The sequence below is a fragment of the Martes martes genome (genome assembly GCF_963455335.1).
Source record: "Martes martes genome assembly, chromosome: 2".
NCBI classification, from domain to species: Eukaryota; Metazoa; Chordata; class Mammalia; order Carnivora; family Mustelidae; genus Martes; species Martes martes.
In genome coordinates this window covers 203,873,679-203,896,202 of record NC_137889.1, presented here as the reverse complement: position 1 = coordinate 203,896,202, position 22,524 = coordinate 203,873,679, and the positions used below count along the sequence as shown (strand labels likewise).

The 22,524-nt window shown below is 38.2% G+C and overlaps 1 protein-coding gene across 1 annotated transcript in view; it reads right to left on the bottom strand.

Moving 5' to 3' along the window:
* Window positions 1-17,266, bottom strand: part of CFAP299 (cilia and flagella associated protein 299) — a gene marked incomplete at both ends in the record, with an annotated part of 100,541 nt that extends 83,275 nt beyond the window's left edge. Inside the window, 2 exons of the mRNA XM_080796391.1 lie at window positions 2,247-2,389; window positions 17,195-17,266. Of these exons, the coding sequence (XP_080652517.1) occupies window positions 2,247-2,389; window positions 17,195-17,266 (215 nt within the window). The remainder of the gene's footprint in view (window positions 1-2,246; window positions 2,390-17,194) is intronic.
* Window positions 17,267-22,524: the final 5,258 nt, after the last annotated feature.

Below are 22,524 nucleotides of genomic sequence, written 5' to 3'. Positions count from 1 at the left end.
TTTAGGTGCTAATGGAATACACAGAAAGTTCTCTGAAGTAAGCAGTGGGATAACTGAATATGAGATAAGAGGAACAGCTCCCCTCTAGGAAAGTGATCAAATCACCCAGGAGAATGTAGATGGTAAGAAACAAAATCGAAGGATGAACTCTGACGAATTCCAACGTGTACAAAATAAACAAGGGAAGAATTCAGTGAGGGATTCTGAAAATAAAAAGGGCATTTGAATAGTTTTGAGAAGAAGGAACTACTCAGCATAATGATTAATCAACACTAATCAAATACTGTAGAGAAGTTAAGTAAGAGAAGAACTGGAAATAATCCATGGGTTTTCCAAGTTGGCAGTCACCAGTGATGTTACCAGGAGTCATTCCATTTCAATAGTAGTGGCACAGAACTAATTACCATGGGTTAGCGCCTATGTGAGCAGTGAGAATTGGAGACACCTGCTATTTTGAGATTAGCTGAAAACCAAAAGAGAGGCAGTTCAATAGTTGGAGTGCAAAAGGGGATTTTTAATAGAAATAATCTTTTAAAATAGAAATGGCTTCTCCTTTTTTTTTTTAAATAGAAATGTCTTCAGCATGTTTAGAGGTGAGATAAAAGAGTGTCAAGAGAGTGAATTTGAGAATTTCTAAAAAACAAGGGGAACACATGAAATATAGTTTTAGCAGAAAGAAGGATGGAAAGCATCAAAAACAAGTTGGATAAATTAGCTCTAAACAAAATAAGTAATTATTTTTTCTCTGAATCTGTAAAAAATTTGTAAGAGTAGGTGCATGTATAAAAGAAATATTTCACTTGGTAAGACTGAAGTATTAATTTTTTTTTCAAGAAATAAATCTATTTCTAAAAGAAGAAGGTACAGCCACCTAAGGTCAGAACTATGTTGTTTTAGAAACATCACTGGAAAAAAGCCTGGAAAAAAGAGATCATTTGGTAGTTTCTATGTTTAGACTCAGTGTAATCTGTGCAATGTGAGGCAAATCATACAGTGAGAGGAGTCAGTGTCAGCAGTTGACAAGAAAGATCTTGAAAGACTGGTGAAAATTTAGAATATTTTTGGATATTCACACCTTAGTGAAATTTCCTAAAATTTCCTCTAGAAGAACCCAGGAATTCAATTACAGGTACAGAAAACAAAGTCCTTATCAATCTACCCTTGAAGTTAGCAAAAGCACAAAAACAGATTATTACAGCGAGAAATTAAATGACATGCCGTACATCTAGGTGGGATCAGAAAAGGGGTAGGTCCATTAAAGTGGTGATGGGTTAAGAAGTCTTTAGAAAACAGCAATAAGGGGGGCGCCTGAGTGGCTCAGTGGGTTAAAGCCTCTGCCTTCGGCTCAGGTCACGATCTCAGGGCCCTGGGATGGAGTCCCCATATCGGGCTCTCTGCTCAGCAGGGAGCCTTCTTCCCCGTGTCTCTCTATCTGCCTGCCTCTCTGCATACTTGTAATCTCTGTCAAGTAAATTAAAAAAAAAATAGAAATAATGATGGATAAAAGACAGCAGGAATGTCAAAGGAGGAGAGTGTTGTCACAAGTGTCAAACAATCTGGATACAGAGAACAGTTCGAGTAGAATGCTGCTACCATTTCTGGATTCTATGGAAAGTAAAAGAATTAAAAAATTAGCTTGAGACCTATTCCCAAAGAGATACAGGGCTGATCTGTGAACAAACTGACAGAAAGGAGCAGATCATATGTGATAGGACGAGGTCTCCAGAGGAAGGGGTAAGGGTGAATGGTAAACAGAATGATGGGGGGAAGGAATTCCAGAATAGGCCAGCAATGAGAGTAAATGACGCAAAGGTAGGCAAAGACTTGTACTTCGGTTGGTGGCCAAAGAAAAGAGAGGGAAAATGTGTCAGGTGGACTGTCCTTGAAGCTCCTAAGCAGACCAAGCGCCAAGTGATCCAAGAGCCTTATAAGATTAGCCATTTTTAAGCTCTACTTTTAATTTAAAAGGAAAATCACTGAGAATATACTTACCTCATCTCTGAAAATTTCTCTTCATCAGACTGTTGATGGGAAAAGTGCATCTATGTTCATTGCCCATTTAAATTTTTTAAAATTTTTATTCAAGCCAGTCTTACCACAGTCCATATATATATGTATGTATGTATATAATGTATATGTGTATATTCCACTCTAGGCACAATATAGAACATAAAATAGGAATCTTTTGCCATACCTCTGAGGATCTTGTTCTCTTACTGAAGGTATGAGAAGTACATAAAATTTACCTCAAATCTGTGGTTTTGGGAAGAAGTCTTCTTTTTCCACTAAAGTAGACTTCAAAATCTTCAATCTTTAGCCTGTGGGCATAGTCAATGTATCCTGATATCTCCTGCCCATGAGAATTTTTGTCACGAATAAAGATCACGGTCTGGTAGAACACACACAAAAAAGACAGAATGAAAAGAGTAAATAAATAAAAGTCATTTGAATATATTGCACATGATAATAAAATCTGCAGTTTTTGAGTGTTACATGTGCCAGACCCCATTCTAAGTGCTTTACATTTCACCCTCACCATGATCCTATGAAGCAGGTATGATTATTTAATCCTGACACATGAAGAAATTCATGAAAAGTTAACTGCACAGGAGTATAATGTACATTTACAGTAATTTTATAAGACAATATCAGTAATTAACTTACAGGTCTTCCAAAAGGCAGACATTTTAAGTGTTTGTAGAACATTAATTTATTTCCTTTCCCCCAAATCCTATTGTCTTCTCATTGTCATAATTTCTTTAGATAAGAAAACTAAGGAACAAAGAGGCTGAGTACCTCACTAATAGTCTCACAGTTAGTAATCAAAAAATTGAGATTAAAACCCAAGTTCTTGTGTTTGTCTCTTTAATCACTACATCATTTTTCCATCTCAATTCCTATGTATTTTCCATTATAAAGATATAAATTGGTCCCTTCTCATTACTGTGAGAGTCAAAAAGTTTCTTAATAAAATTAAAGTCTCTTTATAAATAAAGTCACCTTCCAAATTAAGTCCATAGGTCAAAATAAAGAGCAAGTACATATTTCTCATTCATATCAATTCCTGAACAAATATCATTGTGCACTTACAACATATTAGATACTGTTGAAGGTGCCAAGGATACAAGACAGTAAGTACCCTGGCCTCTCAGAATGTAGGCTCTGGTGAGGGGAGACAGACAAGACATGAAAAGGAAAAAAATATTTCCAGTGAGTGATAAATGCCACAAAGCAAATGAAGAACATGGTAGATTAGAGAATGAAGTCATCGGAGAGAGAGAAAAACCATGAGAGACTCTTAACTATAGGAAACAAACAGAGTTGCTGGAGGGAACATGGGTGGGGGGATGGGTAACTGGATGATGGGCATTAAGGAAAGCACATGATTTGATGAGCACTTAGTGTTATATGCAACTGATAAATTACTGAACACTACATCTGAAACTAACGATGTACTACATATGTTGGCTAATTGAATTGAAATAAAAAATTTAAAAAAAATAAAGAACATGGTTGACAAGAGAATGAATTGGTGGTGGTGAAGTCTACTTTTGGTCATCAGAAAAGACTTTGAGGAGGTCAGTTTAAATCAAGACTTGAAGCTTGAAGGATGAGAAAAAGTGAGGCATGTAAGGTCTAGACCAGGAGCCTGTCAGGTGAAGGGAGGAGCTGACACCAAGGCATAAGTGGAAGTCAGCTCGAGCAAACGGAAGAATTGCAGTCTTATCTCTATCAAGCCGACAGACATTGATCTCAACTTCTAAGAGAAAAACAAAACCAAGCAAGCAAACAAACAAAAAAACCTATTTAACGGGAAAAGTTCTTAATGGCTTTATTTCCAGATCTAGTTCAAAGTGCAGAATTTCATGGCAAAGTTCCACATTTGGAAGAAACTGTAAACAAGTCTTCCTTTTCCTCTCTGCCCATCGCTGGATGGTTCCTTGTTGGGACTCTGTGTAGTCAGTTACAGGAAGCACTCAACGTGGGTCACCTTAACAGAGCTTCCAAAAAGGTGAACCGAGAAAATGGAAAGAATCCTTTTTCTCGCTGCACCTGAGAAAACATGTTCCTAACAATGTCCCAACTGAAAAAGAGAAGAACAAGCCACAAGGTACCATTGGCCGTTATTTTGCTAAATTGCATCTTCCTGCCTCCTGTGGTTGTTTGGCAATTGGTGCTGAGGATACCATGCAGAGAAGGATTCTGAGGCATGTCCTTGGCTTAAGGAGAGGAAGTGTGGTGATGGATTAGCACCGTTTCCCACAGATGCGGCTCAAGGAGCTAGGACTGTCATTCCTGTGCTCAGTCTCACGTCAGTCCTCTGCCCTTCTCGCCTTCACCACACAACTCTGAGGTAAACTTCCTCAGATTTGTCCATGCTTTCAGCCACATGGTTTCTAGCTTTTACAGCACAAATTCTAAATGAACAGTAACTCAGAGAAGTCATAAGACTCTTACACTTCTAAATCCATACCTAAGATTGCTATCTCTGCTTAATCAAGGCCACATACTAGAACTATCAGTGTTTCATGCGAAGTCCTTAAGGTCCTTGAAATCTTTATCCCATCAAGGCTGCTCCTTATGTTGAGGCAAATCTTGCAGGCACATAGAGGGAAAAGTGTCCCAAATAAGTCGTCTACTTTTAAAATGGAACTCTATTATTAAAGATTTTATTGATTGATTGATTTACTTTTCAGAGAGAGAGAGAGAGCATGAGGGGAGGAACAGTGAGGGGGGAGATGGGGGAAGAATTTTAAGCAGACTCTGAGCTGAGTGCAGAGCCAAGCACAGCCCTTGATATCATGACCCTGAGATCATAACCTGAGTCGAAACCAAGAGTCAGACACTTAACCAACTCAGCCACACAGGCACCCCTAAATGGAACTCTATTAACAGAAAAAGAAACAACAACAAAAAACAACCTCCTCTGTCTGCCTCTGTCTCTCTTTCAATGAAATAGATCAGTCTTATATTTTTAGTAGAATGGCATACCAAATATTGTAATTGATCTTCATGATGATGGCAAAAATAAATTCTGGATAAAATCTAAAAAGCAACTCGTAACATGCATTGACGCACTGTCAAAAATGAGGAATACTGGGGAGAAGTCAAGATGGTGGAGAAGTAGCAGGCTGAGACGACATCGGGTAGCAGGAGATCAGCTAGATCGCTTATCTAACCATTGTGAACACCTACAAATCCCATGGAAAATCGAAGACAAGAAGAGCAACAATTCCAGAAACAGGAAATTGATCACTTTCTGAAAGGTAGGACCTGTGGAGAAGTGAATCCAAAGCGACAGGAAGACAGAACACGGGGGGAGGGGCCGGCTCCCGGCAAGGGGCAGAGCAACGGAGCACAAAATCGGGACTTTTAAAAGTCGGCTCCACGGAGGGACGTCACTCCAGAGGCTAAACTGGGGGGAAGCCCATGCAGGGTCAGCATAACCCCAGGTCCTGCGGGGTCACAGAAGGACCAGGGGCGTCTGAGTGCCACAGAACTCGCAGGTATTAGAGCTGGGAAGCCGGCTACAGCGACAAAGCTGAGGAGTGAGCTCTCAGCCCGGGTTACCTTGAGCCGGTCGCAGGCTGGGTGGGCTGGTAGCGCTGCCGGAGCCATGGAGACAGAAGTGACCGGGTGCTTTTCTCCAAGTGCCAGCAATTGACTGCTTTCCTCCAGGGGCAACCACAGGCCAGGGAGGCGGGCCGGTTGGGTGCTTTTCTCTGAGGGTGCACTGAGGAGCGGGACCCCAAGCTCTCGGCTCCTCCGGGCCGGAGACTGGGCGGCCGCCATCTTCATTCCCGTCCCCCGGACTCTACGGAAAGCGCTCAGGGAACAAAAGCTCCCAAAAGCAAACCCGAGCAGATTACTTAGCCCGGCCCCTGGCAAGGGCGGTACAATTCCGCCTGCGGCAAAGCACTTGAGAATCACTACAACAAGCCCCTCCCCCAGAAGATCAACAAGAAACCCAGTCAAGACCAACTTCACTCACCAAGAATAGTGGAATTCTAGAGGAGGAGAAAGCAAATCTTATCTGGACAAAATGACAAGGTGGAAAAACTCACCTCAAAAAAAAGAACAAGAGGCAATACCTAAGGTTGGGGACCTAATCAATACGGACATTGGTAATATGACAGATCTAGAGTTCAGAATGACGATTCTCAAGGTTCTAGCCGGGCTCGAAAAAGGCATAGAAGATATTAGAGAAACCCTCTCCGGAGAGATAAAAGCCCTTTCTGGAGAAATAAAAGAACTAAAAGCTAACCAAGTTGAAATCAAAAAAGCTATTAATGAGGTGCAATCAAAAATGGAAGCTCTCACTGCTAGGATAAATGAGGCAGAAGAAAGAATCAGTGACATAGAAGACCAAATGACAGAGAATAAACAAGCTGAGCAAAAGAGAGACAAACAAATACTGGACCATGAGGAGAGAATTCGAGAGATAAGCGACACCATAAGACGACACAACATTAGAATAATTGGGATTCCAGAAGAAGAAGAAAGAGAGAGGGGAGCAGAAGGTATATTGGAGACAATTATTGGAGAGAATTTCCCTAATATGGCAAAGGGAACAAACATCAAAATCCAGCAGATGCTAAGAACGCCCCTTAAAATCAATAAAAATAGGTCCACACCTCGTCACCTGATAGTAAAATTTACAAGTCTTGGTGACAAAGAGAAAATCCTGAAAGCAGCCCGGGAAAAGAAGTCTGTAACATACAAGGGTAAAAACATTAGATTGGCAGTGGACCTATCCACAGAGACCAGGCAGGCCAGAAAGAACTGGCATGATATATTCAGAGCACTAAACGAGAAAAACATGCAGCCAAGAATACTATATCCGGCTAGGCTATCATTGAAAATAGAAGGAGAGATAAAGAGCTTCCAGGACAAACAAAAGCTGAAAGAATTTGCAAACACCAAACCAGCTCTACAGGAAATATTGAAAGCGGTCCTCTAAGCAAAGAGAGACCCTAAAAGTAGTAGATCAGAAAGAAACAGAGACAATATACAGTAACAGTCACCTTACAGGCAATACAATGGCACTCAATTCATATCTCTCAATAGTTACCCTGAATGTTAATGGGCTCAATGCCCCAATCAAAAGACACAGGGTATCAGAATGGATAAAAAAACAAAACCCATCAACATGCCGCCTACAAGAAACTCATTTTAGACCCGAAGACACCTCCAGATTTAAAGTGAGGGGGTGGAAAACAATGTACCATGCTAATGGACATCAGAAGAAAGCTGGGGCGGCAATCCTTATATCCGATCAATTAGATTTTAAGCCAAAGACTATAATAAGAGATGAGGAAGGACACTATATCATACTCAAAGGATCTGTCCAACAAGAAGACCTAACAATCTTAAATATCTATGCCCCTAACATGGGAGCAGCCAACTATATAAACCAATTAATAACAAAATCAAAGAAATACATCGACAGTAATACAATAATAGCAGGGGACTTTAACACTCCCCTCACTGAAATGGACAGATCACCTAAGCAAAAGATCAACAAGGAAATAAAGGCCTTAAATGACACACTGGACCAGGTGGACATCACAGATACATTCAGAACATTCCATCCCTAAGCAACTGAATATACATTCTTCTCGAGTGCTCATGGAACATTCTCCAGAATAGACCACATCCTGGGTCATAAATCAGGTCTCAACCGGTATCAAAAGATTGGGATCATTCCCTGCATATTTTCAGACCACAATGCTCTGAAGCTAGAACTCAATCACAAGAGGAAATTTGGAAAGAACCCAAATACATGGAGACTAAACAGCATCCTTCTAAAAAATGAATGGGTCAACCAGGGAATTAAAAGAAGAATTGAAAAAATTCATGGAAACAAATGATAATGAAAACACAAAGGTTCAAAATCTGTGGGACACAAAAAAGGCAGTCCTGAGAGGAAAATATATACTTGTACAAGCCTTTCTCAAGAAACAAGAAAGGTCTCAAATACAGAACCTAACCCTACACCTAAAGGAGCTGGAGAGAGAACAACAAAGAAAGCCTAAACCCAGCAGGAGAAGAGAAATCATAAAGATCAGAGCAGAAATCAATGAAATAGAAACTAAAAAAACAATAGAACAAATCAACAAAACTAGGACCTGGTTCTTTGAAAGAATTAATAAGATTGACAAACCCTTGGCCAGACTTATCAAAAAGAAAAGAGAAAGGACGCAAATAAATAAAATCATGAATGAAAGAGGAGAGATCACAATCAACACCAAAGAAATACAAACAATTATAAGAACATACTACGACCAACTCTACGCCAACAAATTTGACAATCTGGAAGAAATGGATACATTTCTAGAGACATATAAACTACCACAACTGAACCAGGAAGAAATAGATAACCTGAACAGACCCATAACCAGTAAGGAGATTGAAACAGTCATCAAAAATCTCCAAACAAACAAAGTCCAGGACCAGACGGCTTCCCAGGGGAATTCTATTCTCCTGAAACTGTTCCAAAAAATAGAAATGGAAGGAAAACTTCCAAACTCATTCTATGAGGCCAGCATCACCTTGATCCCAAAACCAGACAAGTCCCACCAAAAAAGAGAATTACAGACCAATATCCTTGATGAACACAGATGCGAAAATTCTCACCAAAATACTGGCCAATAGGATCCAACAGTACATTAAAAGGATTATTCACCACGACCAAGTGGGATTTATTCCAGGGCTGCAAGGTTGGTACAACATCCACAAATCCATCAATGTGATACAATACATTAACAAAAGAAAGAGTAAGAACCATATGATACTCTCAATAGATGCTGAAAAAGCGTTTGACAAAGTGCAGCATCCCTTCCTGATTAAAACTCTTCAAAGTGTAGGGATAGAAGTCACGAAAAACCCACTGCAAATATCATTCTCAATGGAGAAACACTGAAAGCTTTTCCACTAAGGTCAGGAACATGGCAAGGATGTCCGTTATCACCACTGCTGTTCAACATAGTACTAGAAGTCCTAGCCTCAGCAATCAGACAACAGAAAGAAATTAAAGGCATCCAAATTGGCAAAGAAGAAGTCAAACTATCACTCTTTGCAGATGATATGACACTATATGTGGAAAACCCAAAAGGCTCCACTCCAAAACTGCTAGAACTTATATAGGAATTCAGTAAAGTGTCAGGATATAAAGTCAATGTGCAGAAATCAGTCGCATTTCTTTACACTAACAACAAGACAGAAGAAAGAGAAATTGAGGAGTCAGTCCTATTTACAATCACACCCAAAACCATAAGATACCTAGGAATAAATCTAACCAAAGAGGCAAAGAATCTATACTCAGAAAACTATAAAGTACTCATGAAAGAAATTGAGGAAGACACAAAGAAATGGAAAAATATTCCATGCTCATGGATTGGAAGAACAAATATTATGAAAATGTCTATTGTACCTAAAGCAATCTACACATTTAATGTAATCCCTATCAAAATCCCATCCATTTTTTTTAAAGAAATAGAGCAAATAATCCTAAAATTTATATGGAACCAGAAAAGACCTCGAATAGCCAAAGGAATATTGAAAAAGAAAGCCAAAGTCGGTGGCATCACAATTCCAGACTTCAAGCTCTATTACAAAGCTGTCATCATCAAGACAGTATGGTACGGGCACAAGAACAGACATATAGACCAATGGAACAGAATAGAGAGCCCAGAAATAGACCCTCAACTCTATGGTCAACTAATCTTCAACAAAGCAGGAAGGAACGTCCAATGGAAAAAAGCCTCTTCAACAAATGGTGCTTGGAAAATTGGACAGCCACATGCAGAAAAATGAAATTGGTCTATTTCCTTACACCACACATGAAAATAGACTCAAAATGGATGAAGGACCTCAATGTGAGAAAGGAATCTATCAAAATCCTTGAGGAGAATGCAGGCAGCAACCTCTTTGACCTTAGCCACAGCAATGTCTTCCTAGGAACATCGCCAAAGGCAAGGGAAGCAAGGGCAAAAATGAACTATTGGGATTTCATCAAGATCAAAAGCTTTTGCACAGCAAAGGAAACAGTTAACAAAACCAAAAGACAACTGACAGAATGGGAGAAGATATTTGTAAACGACTTATCAGATAAAGGGCTAGTGTCCAACATCTATAAAGAGCTTAGCAAACTCAACACCCAAAGCACAAAGAATCCAATCAAGAAATGGGCAGAGGACATGAACAGACATTTCTGCAAAGAAGACATCCAGATGGCCAACAGACACATGAAAAAATGCTCCCCATCACTCAGCATCAGGGAATTACAAATCAAAACCTCAATGAGATACCACCTCACACCAGTCAGAATGGCTAAAATTAACAAGTCAAGAAATGACAGATGCTGGCGAGGATGCGGAGAGAGGGGAACCCTCCTACACTGTTGGTGGGAATGCAAGCTGGTGCAACCACTCTGTGAAAACCGTGTGGACGTTCCTCAAAAAACTGAAAATAGAGCTACCCTATGACCCAGCAATTGCACTAATGGGTATATATCCTAAAGATACAAACGTGGTGCTCCAAAGGGGCACGTGCACCCGAATGTTTATAGCAGCAATGTCCACAATAGCCAAACTGTGGAAAGAGCCTAGATGTCCATCAACAGATGAATGGATAAAGAAGATGTGGTATATATACACAATGGAATACTATGCAGCCATCAAAAGACATGAAATCTTGCCATTTTCGACGACATGGGTGGAACTAGAGGGTATTATGCTTAGCGAAATAAGTCAATCGGAGTAAGACAACTATCATATGATCTTTTTGATATGAGGAAGTGAAGATGCAATGTGGGGGGTTTTGGGGGAGGTAGGAAAAGAAAAAGTGAAAGAAGATAGGATCGGGAGGGAGACAAACCATAAAAGATTCAATCTCAAAAAACAGACTGAGGGTTGCTGGGGGGAGGGGGGACGGGACAGGGTGGTGGGGATATGGACATTGGGGAGGGTATGTGCTATGATGAGTGCTGTGAAATGTGTAAACCTGGCGATTCACAGACCCTGGGGATAAAAATACATTATATATTTATTAAAATAAAATACATTATATAAATAAAAATAAATAAAAATAAAAAATAAAAAATACATCATATAAATATATATTTATACATATAATATATATAAAAATATATAATATATAAATACATTATATATTTATTAAAATAAAAAAATTATTGAACTAGAAATACACATTAATATGATAAGTCTTATAATTATACAGGTCAGTGATTAAGTGCCCTTATGTAGTCAATGTGTAACACATAGACATCGAAAATCTAATTTGGATTTTTGAAAGGATCCACAAAATTCTTTGTCAGTTATTATAGAAAAGCTAATAAAAATGTGTGACTTTTGAAAACTTGCAGCTCATCTAACTTCCAAATTAAAATAAAATTGGCTTAATTAGAAAAAAAAATGAGGAATACTTTGAGTCTAAAAACTAAGTGGAAATAGATTCCCAGAAAGGAAAGCAAAGCCCTAGAACCATCTTTGTCCTGCAGGCATGTGCCCAACTGCAGGGAATCTTAGGAAGGGTTTCATGATCTTGGGAGTTGGAGGTGACAGGAGACAAAATCCAGCCTTTCAGGTAGAGAGACTAGGACTATTGCCTCAACATAGGGCAGAGAAATGAAAAAAGGATGTAAACAATCTTCAATGTGTCCATAGAAAAGAAGAATGATTCCAGAATTATAAATCCAGAGAAAATATCTTTTGAGTGGGCAAACCAAAAATGAGAGCCTTGACTGACAAAAGACTCTTAACTCAAAGAAATGCTGGAGGATGCACAGTTGCCTCTTGAAGAACATGGGTTTGAACTATACATCTCCACTTATATATGGATAGGTTTAAAAAAAATACAGTACAGCACCATAAATGTATTTTCTCTTTCTTATGATTTTAATGTTTTCTTTTCTCTAGCTTCCTTTATTGTAAGAATACATTATGTATACACACAACATATAAAATACATGTTAGTTGACCCTTTATGTCATCAGTAAGGTTTCCAGTCAACAGCAGGTTATTAGTAGTTAAGGTTTTGAGGAGTCAAAAGTTATATGCAGATTTTTGACTCTGTAGTGGGGTTGGCACTTTTAAACCTTATCTTGTTGAACAGTCAACTGTATTTCAGGCAAAAAAAGTGACTCCAGGGGCGCCTGGGTGGCTCAGTGGGTTAAAGCCTCTGCCTTCAGCTCAGGTCATGATCCCAGGGTCCTGGGATCGAGCCCCGCATCGGGTTCTCTGCTCGGCAGATAGCCTGCTTCCCTCTCTCTCTCTGCCTGCCTCTCTGCCTACTTGTGATCTCTGTCTGTCAAATAAATAAATAAAATCTTTATTAAAAAAAAGTGACTCCAACTGAAAGGTCAGAGATAACGAATAGAATGAAATTCCAAGAAAATAGTAAATATATAGAAAAATATATGATGGAATGATAGCATTATGGGCTGAATTGTGTTCCCTCAAAATTCCTATGTTGAAACCCTCAGTACCTCAGAGAATATATTTGGACATAGGGCTTTTAAAGAAGTTATTAAGCTAAAAGGAGCCCATTAGTCACTAATCCAATCTGACTTTATGAGGAGAGGGTATTTGGACACAGAGAGATACCAGGGGTTTGTATGCAGCAGAAAGACCACGTGAAGACACAGTGAGAAATGGGTACCTGCACACCAAGGAGGAAGTTTTCAGAAGAACCAACCCTGCCGACACCGACATCTTGATCTACCTTTTACTCCTGGCTTCGATAACTGCGAGAAAATAAATCTCTGTTGTTTAAGCCACCCAGTATGTGGTATTTTGTTATGGCAGCCCTAAAGAACTAATACACATGGTAATAAATGAAAATAATTAAGTAATTACAGTCAGTGTGAATGGCCAAGTGTTTAAGTTAAAAAACAAAGGTTCTTAGAGTGGATAAAAACAAAGGATATAAAACTTAAGGCTGAAAGTTAACTGATCAAAGTACATGCAAAAGGAAATGTCTGTCTAAAAAAGAGCTGGTATCAGGGGCACCTGGGTGGCTCAGTGGGTTAAAGCCTCTGCCTTCAGCTCAGGTCATGGTCCCAGGGTCCTGGGATTGAGCCCCACATCGGGCGTTCTGCTCAGCGGGGGGCCTGCTTCCCTTCCTCTCTCTCTGCCTCTCTGCCTACTTGTGATCTCTGTCTGTCAAATAAATAAATAATTTAAAAAAAAAAAAGAGCTGGTATCAGCATATTGGTATGAGACAAATGAACTTGAAGGCAAAAAGCATTCCTAGAGATGGAGAGTCACTAGATAATGATAAAAGATTCAATTCAGAGAAAGATAGAGCTATTATAACTTTGAGTTAACCTTTGAAAAAATAGCCTCAAAATATGGAAAGCAAAAATCGATAGAACTGTTTAAGGATAAATAGACAAGTCATCATCACTATGGTAAATTTATCTCTCTCATTAAGTCCTAGATCAAACCATAAATTCCATAATTATTATAAAGTTAATGTATATTGTAAAGAATTAAAAACACAAGGTTGAGTGCTTGGTTTTTACCTTAGTCAAGTACCTAAACATCTTTACTCTTCAGTATCTTGTGGGTAAAATGAATAATGGTGTAAAATTATATGTATATGTGTATATATATCTCCATAATCTCACTACTTTACATTATTATATACAGCTTTCCCATGTGAGTTTGAAGCCCATTGTCTATGGGAATTTGAGTACATTACTTTAAATCTCACTTCTCTAGCCTTGTGAGAGTTAAGTGGATGATGCTCTGTGATTTTTGTGAATCTAGGGGTTTTCTGAAGCTAGAGAACTTCAAGTCAGGACAAACTGAGTATAAAGTTCACTGTTTGTCCTTGGGTGGGTTGTTCAAATTCTTAACTCCTCTCTATATTCTTAAGTTCTATGCTGCTAAGTAGGCTCCTGCAAAATCCAGCAAGTTTCTACAAAACCAAACTGAATACCTCCAAAACAAACAAAGGAACAAACAAAACAAAAACAGGCAAGCTTCCTTGGACCTAAGCATTTAGTTAGCTAAGCCTTCTTGCAGCCTCTCCTCTCCTCCCGTTTCTCCTTCAGCTCTGTAGAGCAATGAAATTACCTCTTGTCTTGCATGAAATGGCTCAGCTCATAGTCAGGTGCTGTCAGAAACTTGCCTTCTGCCTGTGCACCCAATTTGTATGCAACATGCAAATGCTCTTTCTTTTTCAATGGGGAAAGTCTAGTGATCATTGTATCTGTAATTTCTTTTATTTTCAATAGAAAATATTGAAATATTGGAAATATTGGAAAGAAAAGAAATATTGGAAAGAAAATATTGGAAATATTGGAAAGAAAAGTATTTCTTTCCAAGTATGGCTTTCCAAGTATGGCTATTTAGGTGTAAAAATATATTGTGAAATAATTTTTAGTAAAATAAAAAAAAATCTGCAAAATCAAAAAAATTCCTAACGGATAACATGCTTTATAAAGTTATTTAAAAAATAATTATAACTATTGATGTGTAGTAATTGGCAAAAGACTATCAGGAAATTACAACTCAATATTTAACTTTGAACTACATCATTACAAAAACAATGTAGGTGACAGGAAAAAATAATGAAACAGAAGAGGTAAGACATAGTTGTAAGGTACTTGATGGTTGGTTGAAATTTTATTTTCTCTTGTTTATATTTTATTATATGGATTGTCCAAGAATTACAAGTCAGTTAACTAACACTCTTTTTTTTTTTAAAGATTTTATTTGTTTGTGAGAGAGTGAGCAAGAAAGAGGGCACAAGCTGTGGGGGAGGGGCAGGGGGAGAAACGAACTCCCCACTGAGCAGGAAGCCTGATGCAGGGCTCGACTCAGGACCCTGGGATCGTGACCTGAGCTGAAGCAGAAACTTAAATGACCCAGAAGCCCCAAACTCACACTCCTGACTAATAAATTAAATATATTCCTTTATCAAATATGTATTTTCTTCTAAGGTGAATACTAATTACCCCTGCTATTAATACTACTAGGTATCATTTATTAAGAAGCCATTATGTTCTGAGCAAAATACTGGGAGCTTTACATTCATTACTTTTAATTCTCTCAAAAATATATAATGGTTAGATAGCATTATTATTGTCATTTTGTAAATGTAGGTGCTGAAAGCATTGTGAATGACCACCTCAAAAGACATGTAACTCAAAAATGGGGCAACCACCCTCACACCCAGGATGCCGTCCCATGAAGTCCATTTTTATAACGACTCCACAGTGGACACACAGACTAGGGTCCAAATGTTGGCCCTGCCATCTGCTTACTTTGTGACACTGGTACATTCATTATCCTTTGTAAGATTCAGTTTCTTCTGTTATACAATGGACATAATATCTGCTTCTCCAGGTTGTTGTGTGAATTGAGACTATTTTTGCTCAGCACTTAACAATGTCTGGCACATGGTAAACACTCAGTGAATATTATCTATTGTTTTTAAAAATTTTTTTATTACTGTTGCTATTGAAATTATATCATGTTAAGAGTTTTATCAGTTTCTTAGTGGTAAGGAAAGGGAATACTCGTATCAGAATTCCATTGCTTGGGTGTGTGTAATTATGTTGCTGGACATGGTTCAATTCATTTGTTACATTCAGCATTCTCAGTTAAAACTTTGTATTTTGAAGTTAAAGTTTAAACGTTTTTTCCAGGTATTACTATATACAACCAGAATGGACCCAACTGGCAATAAAGTCATGATTCTGGCATCCAGAATGGGGAGAATAAGCTAAGAGAGCCCTTTGAAGAATCGGGTTTATTTCAGCCCAAGTGTGACATATTTTAGTGATTGCAAGCTTTCTTATGTGAAGCCCTGTATTGTTTCACTAAGAATTATAAAATGTTATAAATAATTGTTTTAAGTTTCTCTAGTAACACTTGCTTTAAAAAAAATAACAACCTTATTGAGGTATAATTTATATAAAATAAAATTCACCCTCAAGTTTTAAATGTGTAGTTCAATGATTTTAGATCTATGCAACACAATCCAATTTTAGAATATTTTTATCACCCCAAAGGGATCCCTTGTGCCCATTTGCAGTCATCCCTGTTCCCACCCCCAGCCCCAGGCAACCACTAATCTACTTTCTGCCTCTATAGATTTGCTTTTTCTGGATTTTTCATATAAATGGAATCATACAATATATGGTCTTTTTCATTCTAATAACTTTTTTTATCAGAGTTAATTTCCCAGGAGATACATGAAAACTATAAAGGCTCTTTTAAATGATGATGTTATGTTTATAAGAAGGCAGACTTCCAAAATACTCATTGTCCTTAGATAAAACCTTTTAATCCTCTTTAGAATAAGACAAAGTATAACCACCACAAATATTTCAGCAAATCAAATGATATTTATTTGAAGCCATAAATATTGGTTTACATTTATTTGCAACCTAGGTAGAAAACACTAGTTCTCGTTTCAGCAGCAAAAACACAAGAAAAAGCCTTTGATAGATTAATTAAGATACAAGTATTCCTGATATTGAAGCGGGGGCTCAGACACCAAGGAAAATGTGGAATCTGAGATTTTACTGAGATGGTCTGTGACCTCAAGTGTGAACCAATGTTAGTTGAAAAGACTTATGGAATGCCTAGTTAGGTCCTCATTACTTCTCATGTGTTGGGAAAAAATGAATTAAAGTACAATTTAGACCATTAATATATCATTTGGATCTTTGGCTGCTTGTCTTTTCCCAGAAGTGGATTAAAATACAAATTCATAAACTTGTTATGAGTTGAGTACATGTGTTGCCTGATTTTTCTTGCCAAACACTAATGAGGAGACATAAACTTGATACATTGAAATGGGAGTTTTCCAATAGTGAAGCCAAAGTCACTTGTTTAAAAAAAAAAAAAAGTCATAGTAAACAGTATGTTGCTAAAACTGAAACATCCATTTCAGGGAATGAGGGCTGTCATACGGGCAAAGTTTGTGTGCTACGCCCCTGAGACTGTCAATATGCTCCCTGATGGAAACAAATGAAGGAAGAAATTTTTATCTCCTTTAGTTTAAAAACCCTTGGAATACTTTCATGAATCATTAGTTTTAGGGAATCCTTTTCTCCTTTCAGAAGAGAAATGATTTTGCAAATGGAATCCAAGTTCTGACAATTTTTTGTAATGTTTCAAAATGTGTCCTTACCCATTTCTGTAAAACAACTTACTTTCTGAAATTCCTTATGCTGATAATTATTTTGAAATTCGACATCCTTTTTTTCAATTGCAGTTCGACACATCTTTTCACTTACATACACAATTCTCAAGGTTATGTTTAAGAAAGTTCTTTGCCCTTCCTGTTGAAGGTTTAGTTAGGCTCTGAACCAGCACATTTTTCCTTCCACGTTCTATTGGCCAAAGCAGGTCACAGGCCAGCCCAGATTCAAGAGGCAGGGAGAGTGACTCCTTTGAGGGACAGCTGCAAAAGTGTCAGTGCAAAGGGGCAATAGATAAAGGCTACGTAGAGAACTGTGGTCCTTTTCAATCTATACTTACTTGCCTTAACCTAGGAGTTTCGCATGTAGCTGGTTTGTTAATTTTGTAACAGTTTGAGATTTGATTTCTGGGGGGAATCGTGGACTAATAACTTACTCTTGAATCATTAATGTCTTACTTTCCATACAATCGCTACTATGGACATATAAACATGCTGTATTATCTACTATTTGAAAAAGAAACAGCTAGTTACAGTCCCAAGTTTTTGCTTTTCTTTACAGTTCTCATGATCTCTTAAGCCGTTACAATCAGTCTCTTTGTCCTGGAGCACTCTGATGAATAGGTCCGCCTCTCACATCTACTGTCCCATCTTGCCAAATCCAACGGTCAAGTCTCATTCTCTCTTTTACTTGAACTTCCTGCAGTGGTTGTTCACCTTCTTCTTTCTTGAAACTTTTTTATTCTGGTTTCTGTGACATTGTATATTTCCAAGATTTTCTTTTGCTTCATCGATCTTTTCTTCACTGGCTCCTCCTTTTTTTCTGATGTCTAAGTTTTGCAGCTCTCCAAGGCTTGGTCTTCATCTTTTCTCTTTGTTCTCTCACCAATTGCTCTTATCCAGTTTCAGAGCTTTAAGTATCAGTTCTTATTCTTTTATGAACTTTAGACTAATGTGGATAATTTTTTTTTATCAAAATCTTTATCTCCAGCCTTGGAGTTTACCTGATTTCAACATAGTATGTGTTATTGTCTACAACATCATTTTACTTGGATTTAATGCAGGCACCTTGGTTTGCAAAACCATACCATCATTCTGTAAATCCACTTTTAATTATACCTCCTACAAAAGCAAAGAAACTCATCATCAAAATGTAGATGCCTCTGCATCAACTCTCATTTCTCTTCTAATTCCCACAGCTAATCAATCACCAAATTCTCTTGACCATACCTTTAAGATATATCTCAAACTGTGCTTTTGCTTTCTAAGATCATTGCCAACATTGAATAAGATGTTTGAAATAACAAACTTACTGTTTCCCTGCTGACCTAGCATAATCACTTTCCCTGACACCATTTCTTCTTTGCTCCAACTACTTTCAAAAGTATTCCAGAATTTCCTCTTTAAAGCAGAAATCTGAACGTGTTTCTCCTGTTTTATTGGTTATTTGGAGTTCTGAAGCACAACCTCTTTAGTATTGTAGATTGCCCATCATCTGATGCCAAACTACCAGTCCAGGACCACTCTCACCTCTACCTCCCCCTTTCATGGAACCCCTTTGGCGAAAGGTATTTGTTTAATTTCACACTTACTATTTATTTGTATTTAATAATGCATTTATATATTTCCTAAGATTCAAATACTACCTCAAAACTTATCTAGATGTACCGTTTCATCTTCATCACTCTTCCTTAATCTTGGTACTTATTCCTCAGAAGAACCTCATTTAACTTTTTTAGTTGTTTCTAAATAACATATTAATACTGATATTCCTGACATTTTTTTTTCTTTTTTACCTACTTCATATTGTGGAACATGATGATTTATCTCTATTACCAGCCTCCTTTTCCCTCTCAAACCACTTATAAACTTCCATCCAGCACCCAAATAGAGCAATATCCTAATTTTAGGTTAAATGAATATGTGGTGTTTACAATTTTAATACAATTTAAACATTACCACAGCTGAGCCACAGAATCAGAGAGGTCAAGGTATTTATTCACCCAGCTATGATTACTTTCCTTTCTTCAACAATTTTTTATTTCCTAGAAGGTTAATTGCCTTGGCTTCTCACCCTTGAAGTTTTCTATGAACCTATCATTAATCAACTAGAAATTTTCAACAGAACTACCACCATTCTCCTCAATACATTCATAATCTGTCAGTTTTTATTTTTCTTGGAGATGTACCTTTGGGAATTCAGTCTTCTTTTCCCTATATTTAATTCTTCCTAGGCTGAAATCATTTTTTTTTTTTTTTTGGAAATTCTTTTCAGTATTACCTTGGGAATTTCCTCTGCTTCTCACACGAGCTCCCAGAACAGTTTTTAAATATTTCTATTTTGTACCTGCTCCTTTATATTGTAGTTTGTGAAGTCCTTGCTGGCTGGAGACCATTCTAACGTCGTATGCTTTATCTAGCTTTGTAGGCTTCATTATCTTTCCTGGATTTTAGTTCATGGCAAGGGTGCAACCAACATGGTTTTAGAGTTGAGGCAACTGGAGGAAGAGTCAAGATGGTGGAGGAGTGGCAGGCTGAGATGACAGGAGGTCAGCTGGGTAGTGGCCAAACCATTCCGAACACCTACAAACCCAATAGGAGATTGAAGAAAAGAAGAGCAGCAATTCCAGAAACAGAAAATTGACCACTTTCTGAAAGGTAGGACTTGTGGAGAAGTGAATCCAAAATGATGGGAAGATAAACTGCAGGGGAGGGGCTGGCTCCAGGCGAGCAGTGGAGCAGCAGAGCCCAAAATCCGAACTTTCAGAAGTCCGCCTCCACTGAGAGACATCAATCCAGAGGCTAAGTGGGGGTGGAGCCCTCTTGGGGACAGTGTGATCTCAGGTCCTGTGGGGTCACAGAAGGATCGGGGCTATCTGAGTGTAGCAGAGCTCGCAGGTTTCGGAGTGGGGAAGCTGACTACAGAGACGGAGCCAAGGAATGAGTTCTCAATTTGGGGTTACCTTAAACTGCGATTGGCAGCAAGTTGGATCTTTGAGGAGGGACCCCACAAGTGGCAGGTCCAGGGAGACCCACATTCCTCCACCAGAAAGCAGCATGGCAGGAATCTACTGGGTTTGGAGACTCCAAACAGGGCTGTGTGCCAGAGACAGAAATGCTCAGTCACAGGCTGGGTGAGCTCAGAGCGCTGCCGGAGACCAGGGCGATGGGAGTGATTGACTGCTTTTCTTCGAGGGCACACTGAGGAGTGGGGCCTGAGCTTTTGGCTCTTCTGGGCCAGAGACTGGGAGGCCGCCAGTTTCACTCCTGTCCTCCAGAGCTCTATGGAAAGCCTTCAGGGAACAAAAGCTCCCGAGAGCGAACCTGAGCAGATTACTTAGCCCAACCCCTGGCAAGGGCAGTGCAATTCTGCCTCAGGTAAAGACATTTGAGAATCACTACAACAGCCCCCTCCCCCAAGATCAGCAAGAACAGCCAGCCAAGACCAAGCTCATTGATCAGGGGAACAGCAGAATTCCAGAGCTAGGGAAAAAGAAAGCATGAAATTCATGGCTTTCTCCCCATGATTCTTTAGTCTTGCGAAGTTAATTAATTTATTTTATTTTATTTTTTTCTAATTCTAAATTTTTTAACTTTTCCTCTTTTAACATTTTTTAACTAGTTAATCTTAACAATACTTTCTAAAAAATTCTTTTTAAACCTACATTTTTATAGCATTTTTATAGTCATATTTTATCCTTCATTATATCTAGCTTTTTTTTATTTGTATACATATAGGGTTTTTTTAATTCTAAAAAAATTCTGGGATACAATTTCTTCTAATAAATCAAAATATACCCTAAGTCTGGCACAGGGCTTTGTTCTAGTCCCCAGCCTGAGCAAATTCTCTCCACTTTTTTCCTTTCTTCTTCCAAACAACTTATCAATTCCTTTTTTAAATTTTTTAATAAATTTTCATCTTTACAGTCCTATTCCACCCTTTCATCGTGTTTACCCTTATTTTTGCATATATATAAGTTTTTCTTCCTTTAAGATTTGGGAGGTAGTTTCTTCTAAGAGACCAAAATACATGCAAAATCAAGTGGGTGGCTCTGTTCTATTCACCACTCTAATATATATAAATTTAAAAAAAAATTTTTTAAATTTCTTTTTACACCCTTACTTCTCCCACCAATTTGGGTTCTCTTCTGATTTTGGTTAGTGTATATTTTTCTGGGGTCTTTGTCAGCCTTTAGTATTTTATTCTCTCCTTCATATATTCTTATCTAGATAAAATGACAAGGTGAAAAAACTCACCACAAAAAAAGAACAAGAGGCAGTACCAAAGGCTAGGGACCTAATCAATATGGACATTGGTAATATGTCAGATCTAGAGTTCAGAATCACAATTCTTAAGGTGCTAGCTAAGCTTGAAAAAGGCATGGAAGATATTAGAGAAACCCTGTTTGGAGAAATAAAAGCCCTTTCTGGAGAAATAAAAGAACTAAAATCTAACCAAGTTGAAATAAAAAAAGCTATTAATGAGGTACAATCAAGAAAGGAGGCTCTTACTGGTAGGATAAATGAGGAAAAAGAGAGAATTAGTGATCTTGAAGATCAAATGATGGAGAATAAAGAAGCAAAGGAAAAGAGAAACAAATGACTACTGGACCACGAGGGGAGAATTCAAGAGATAAGTGATATCATAAGATGAAACAATATTAGAAAAATTGGGATTCCAGAAAAAGAAAGGGGGGGGCAGAAGTTATATTGGAGTGAATTATAGTAGAAAATTTCCCTAATATGGCAAAGGGAACAAGCATCAAAATCCAGGAGGCACAGAGAACTCCCATCAAATTAATAAAAATAAATCCACACCCTGTCATCTAATACTAAAACTTACAAGTCTTTTATTTTTTTTTTAAAGATTTTATTTATTTATTTGAGAGAGAGAGTGAGAGAGAGCATGAGAGGGGATAAGGTCAGAGGGAGAAGCAGACACCTCATGTTGCAGGGAGCCCGATGCAGGACTCAATCCCAGGACTCCGGGATCATGACCTGAGCCGAAGGCAGTTGCCCAACCAACTGAGACACCCAGGTGCCCCAAAACTGACAAGTCTTAGTGAGAAAGAGAAAATCCTGAAAGCAGCCAGGGACAAGAAGTCTGTAACATACAATGGTAGAAATATTAGACTGGCAGCAGACTTATTCACAGAGACCTGGAAGGCTAGAAAGAACTGGCATGATATATTCAGAGTACTAAATGAGAAAAATATGCAGCCAAGAATACTAAAAATCCGGCTAGGCTCTCATTGAAAATAGAAGGAGAGATAAAGAGCTTCCAGGACAAACAAAAACTAAAAGAATTTGTAAACACCAAACCAGCCCTACAGGAAATATTGA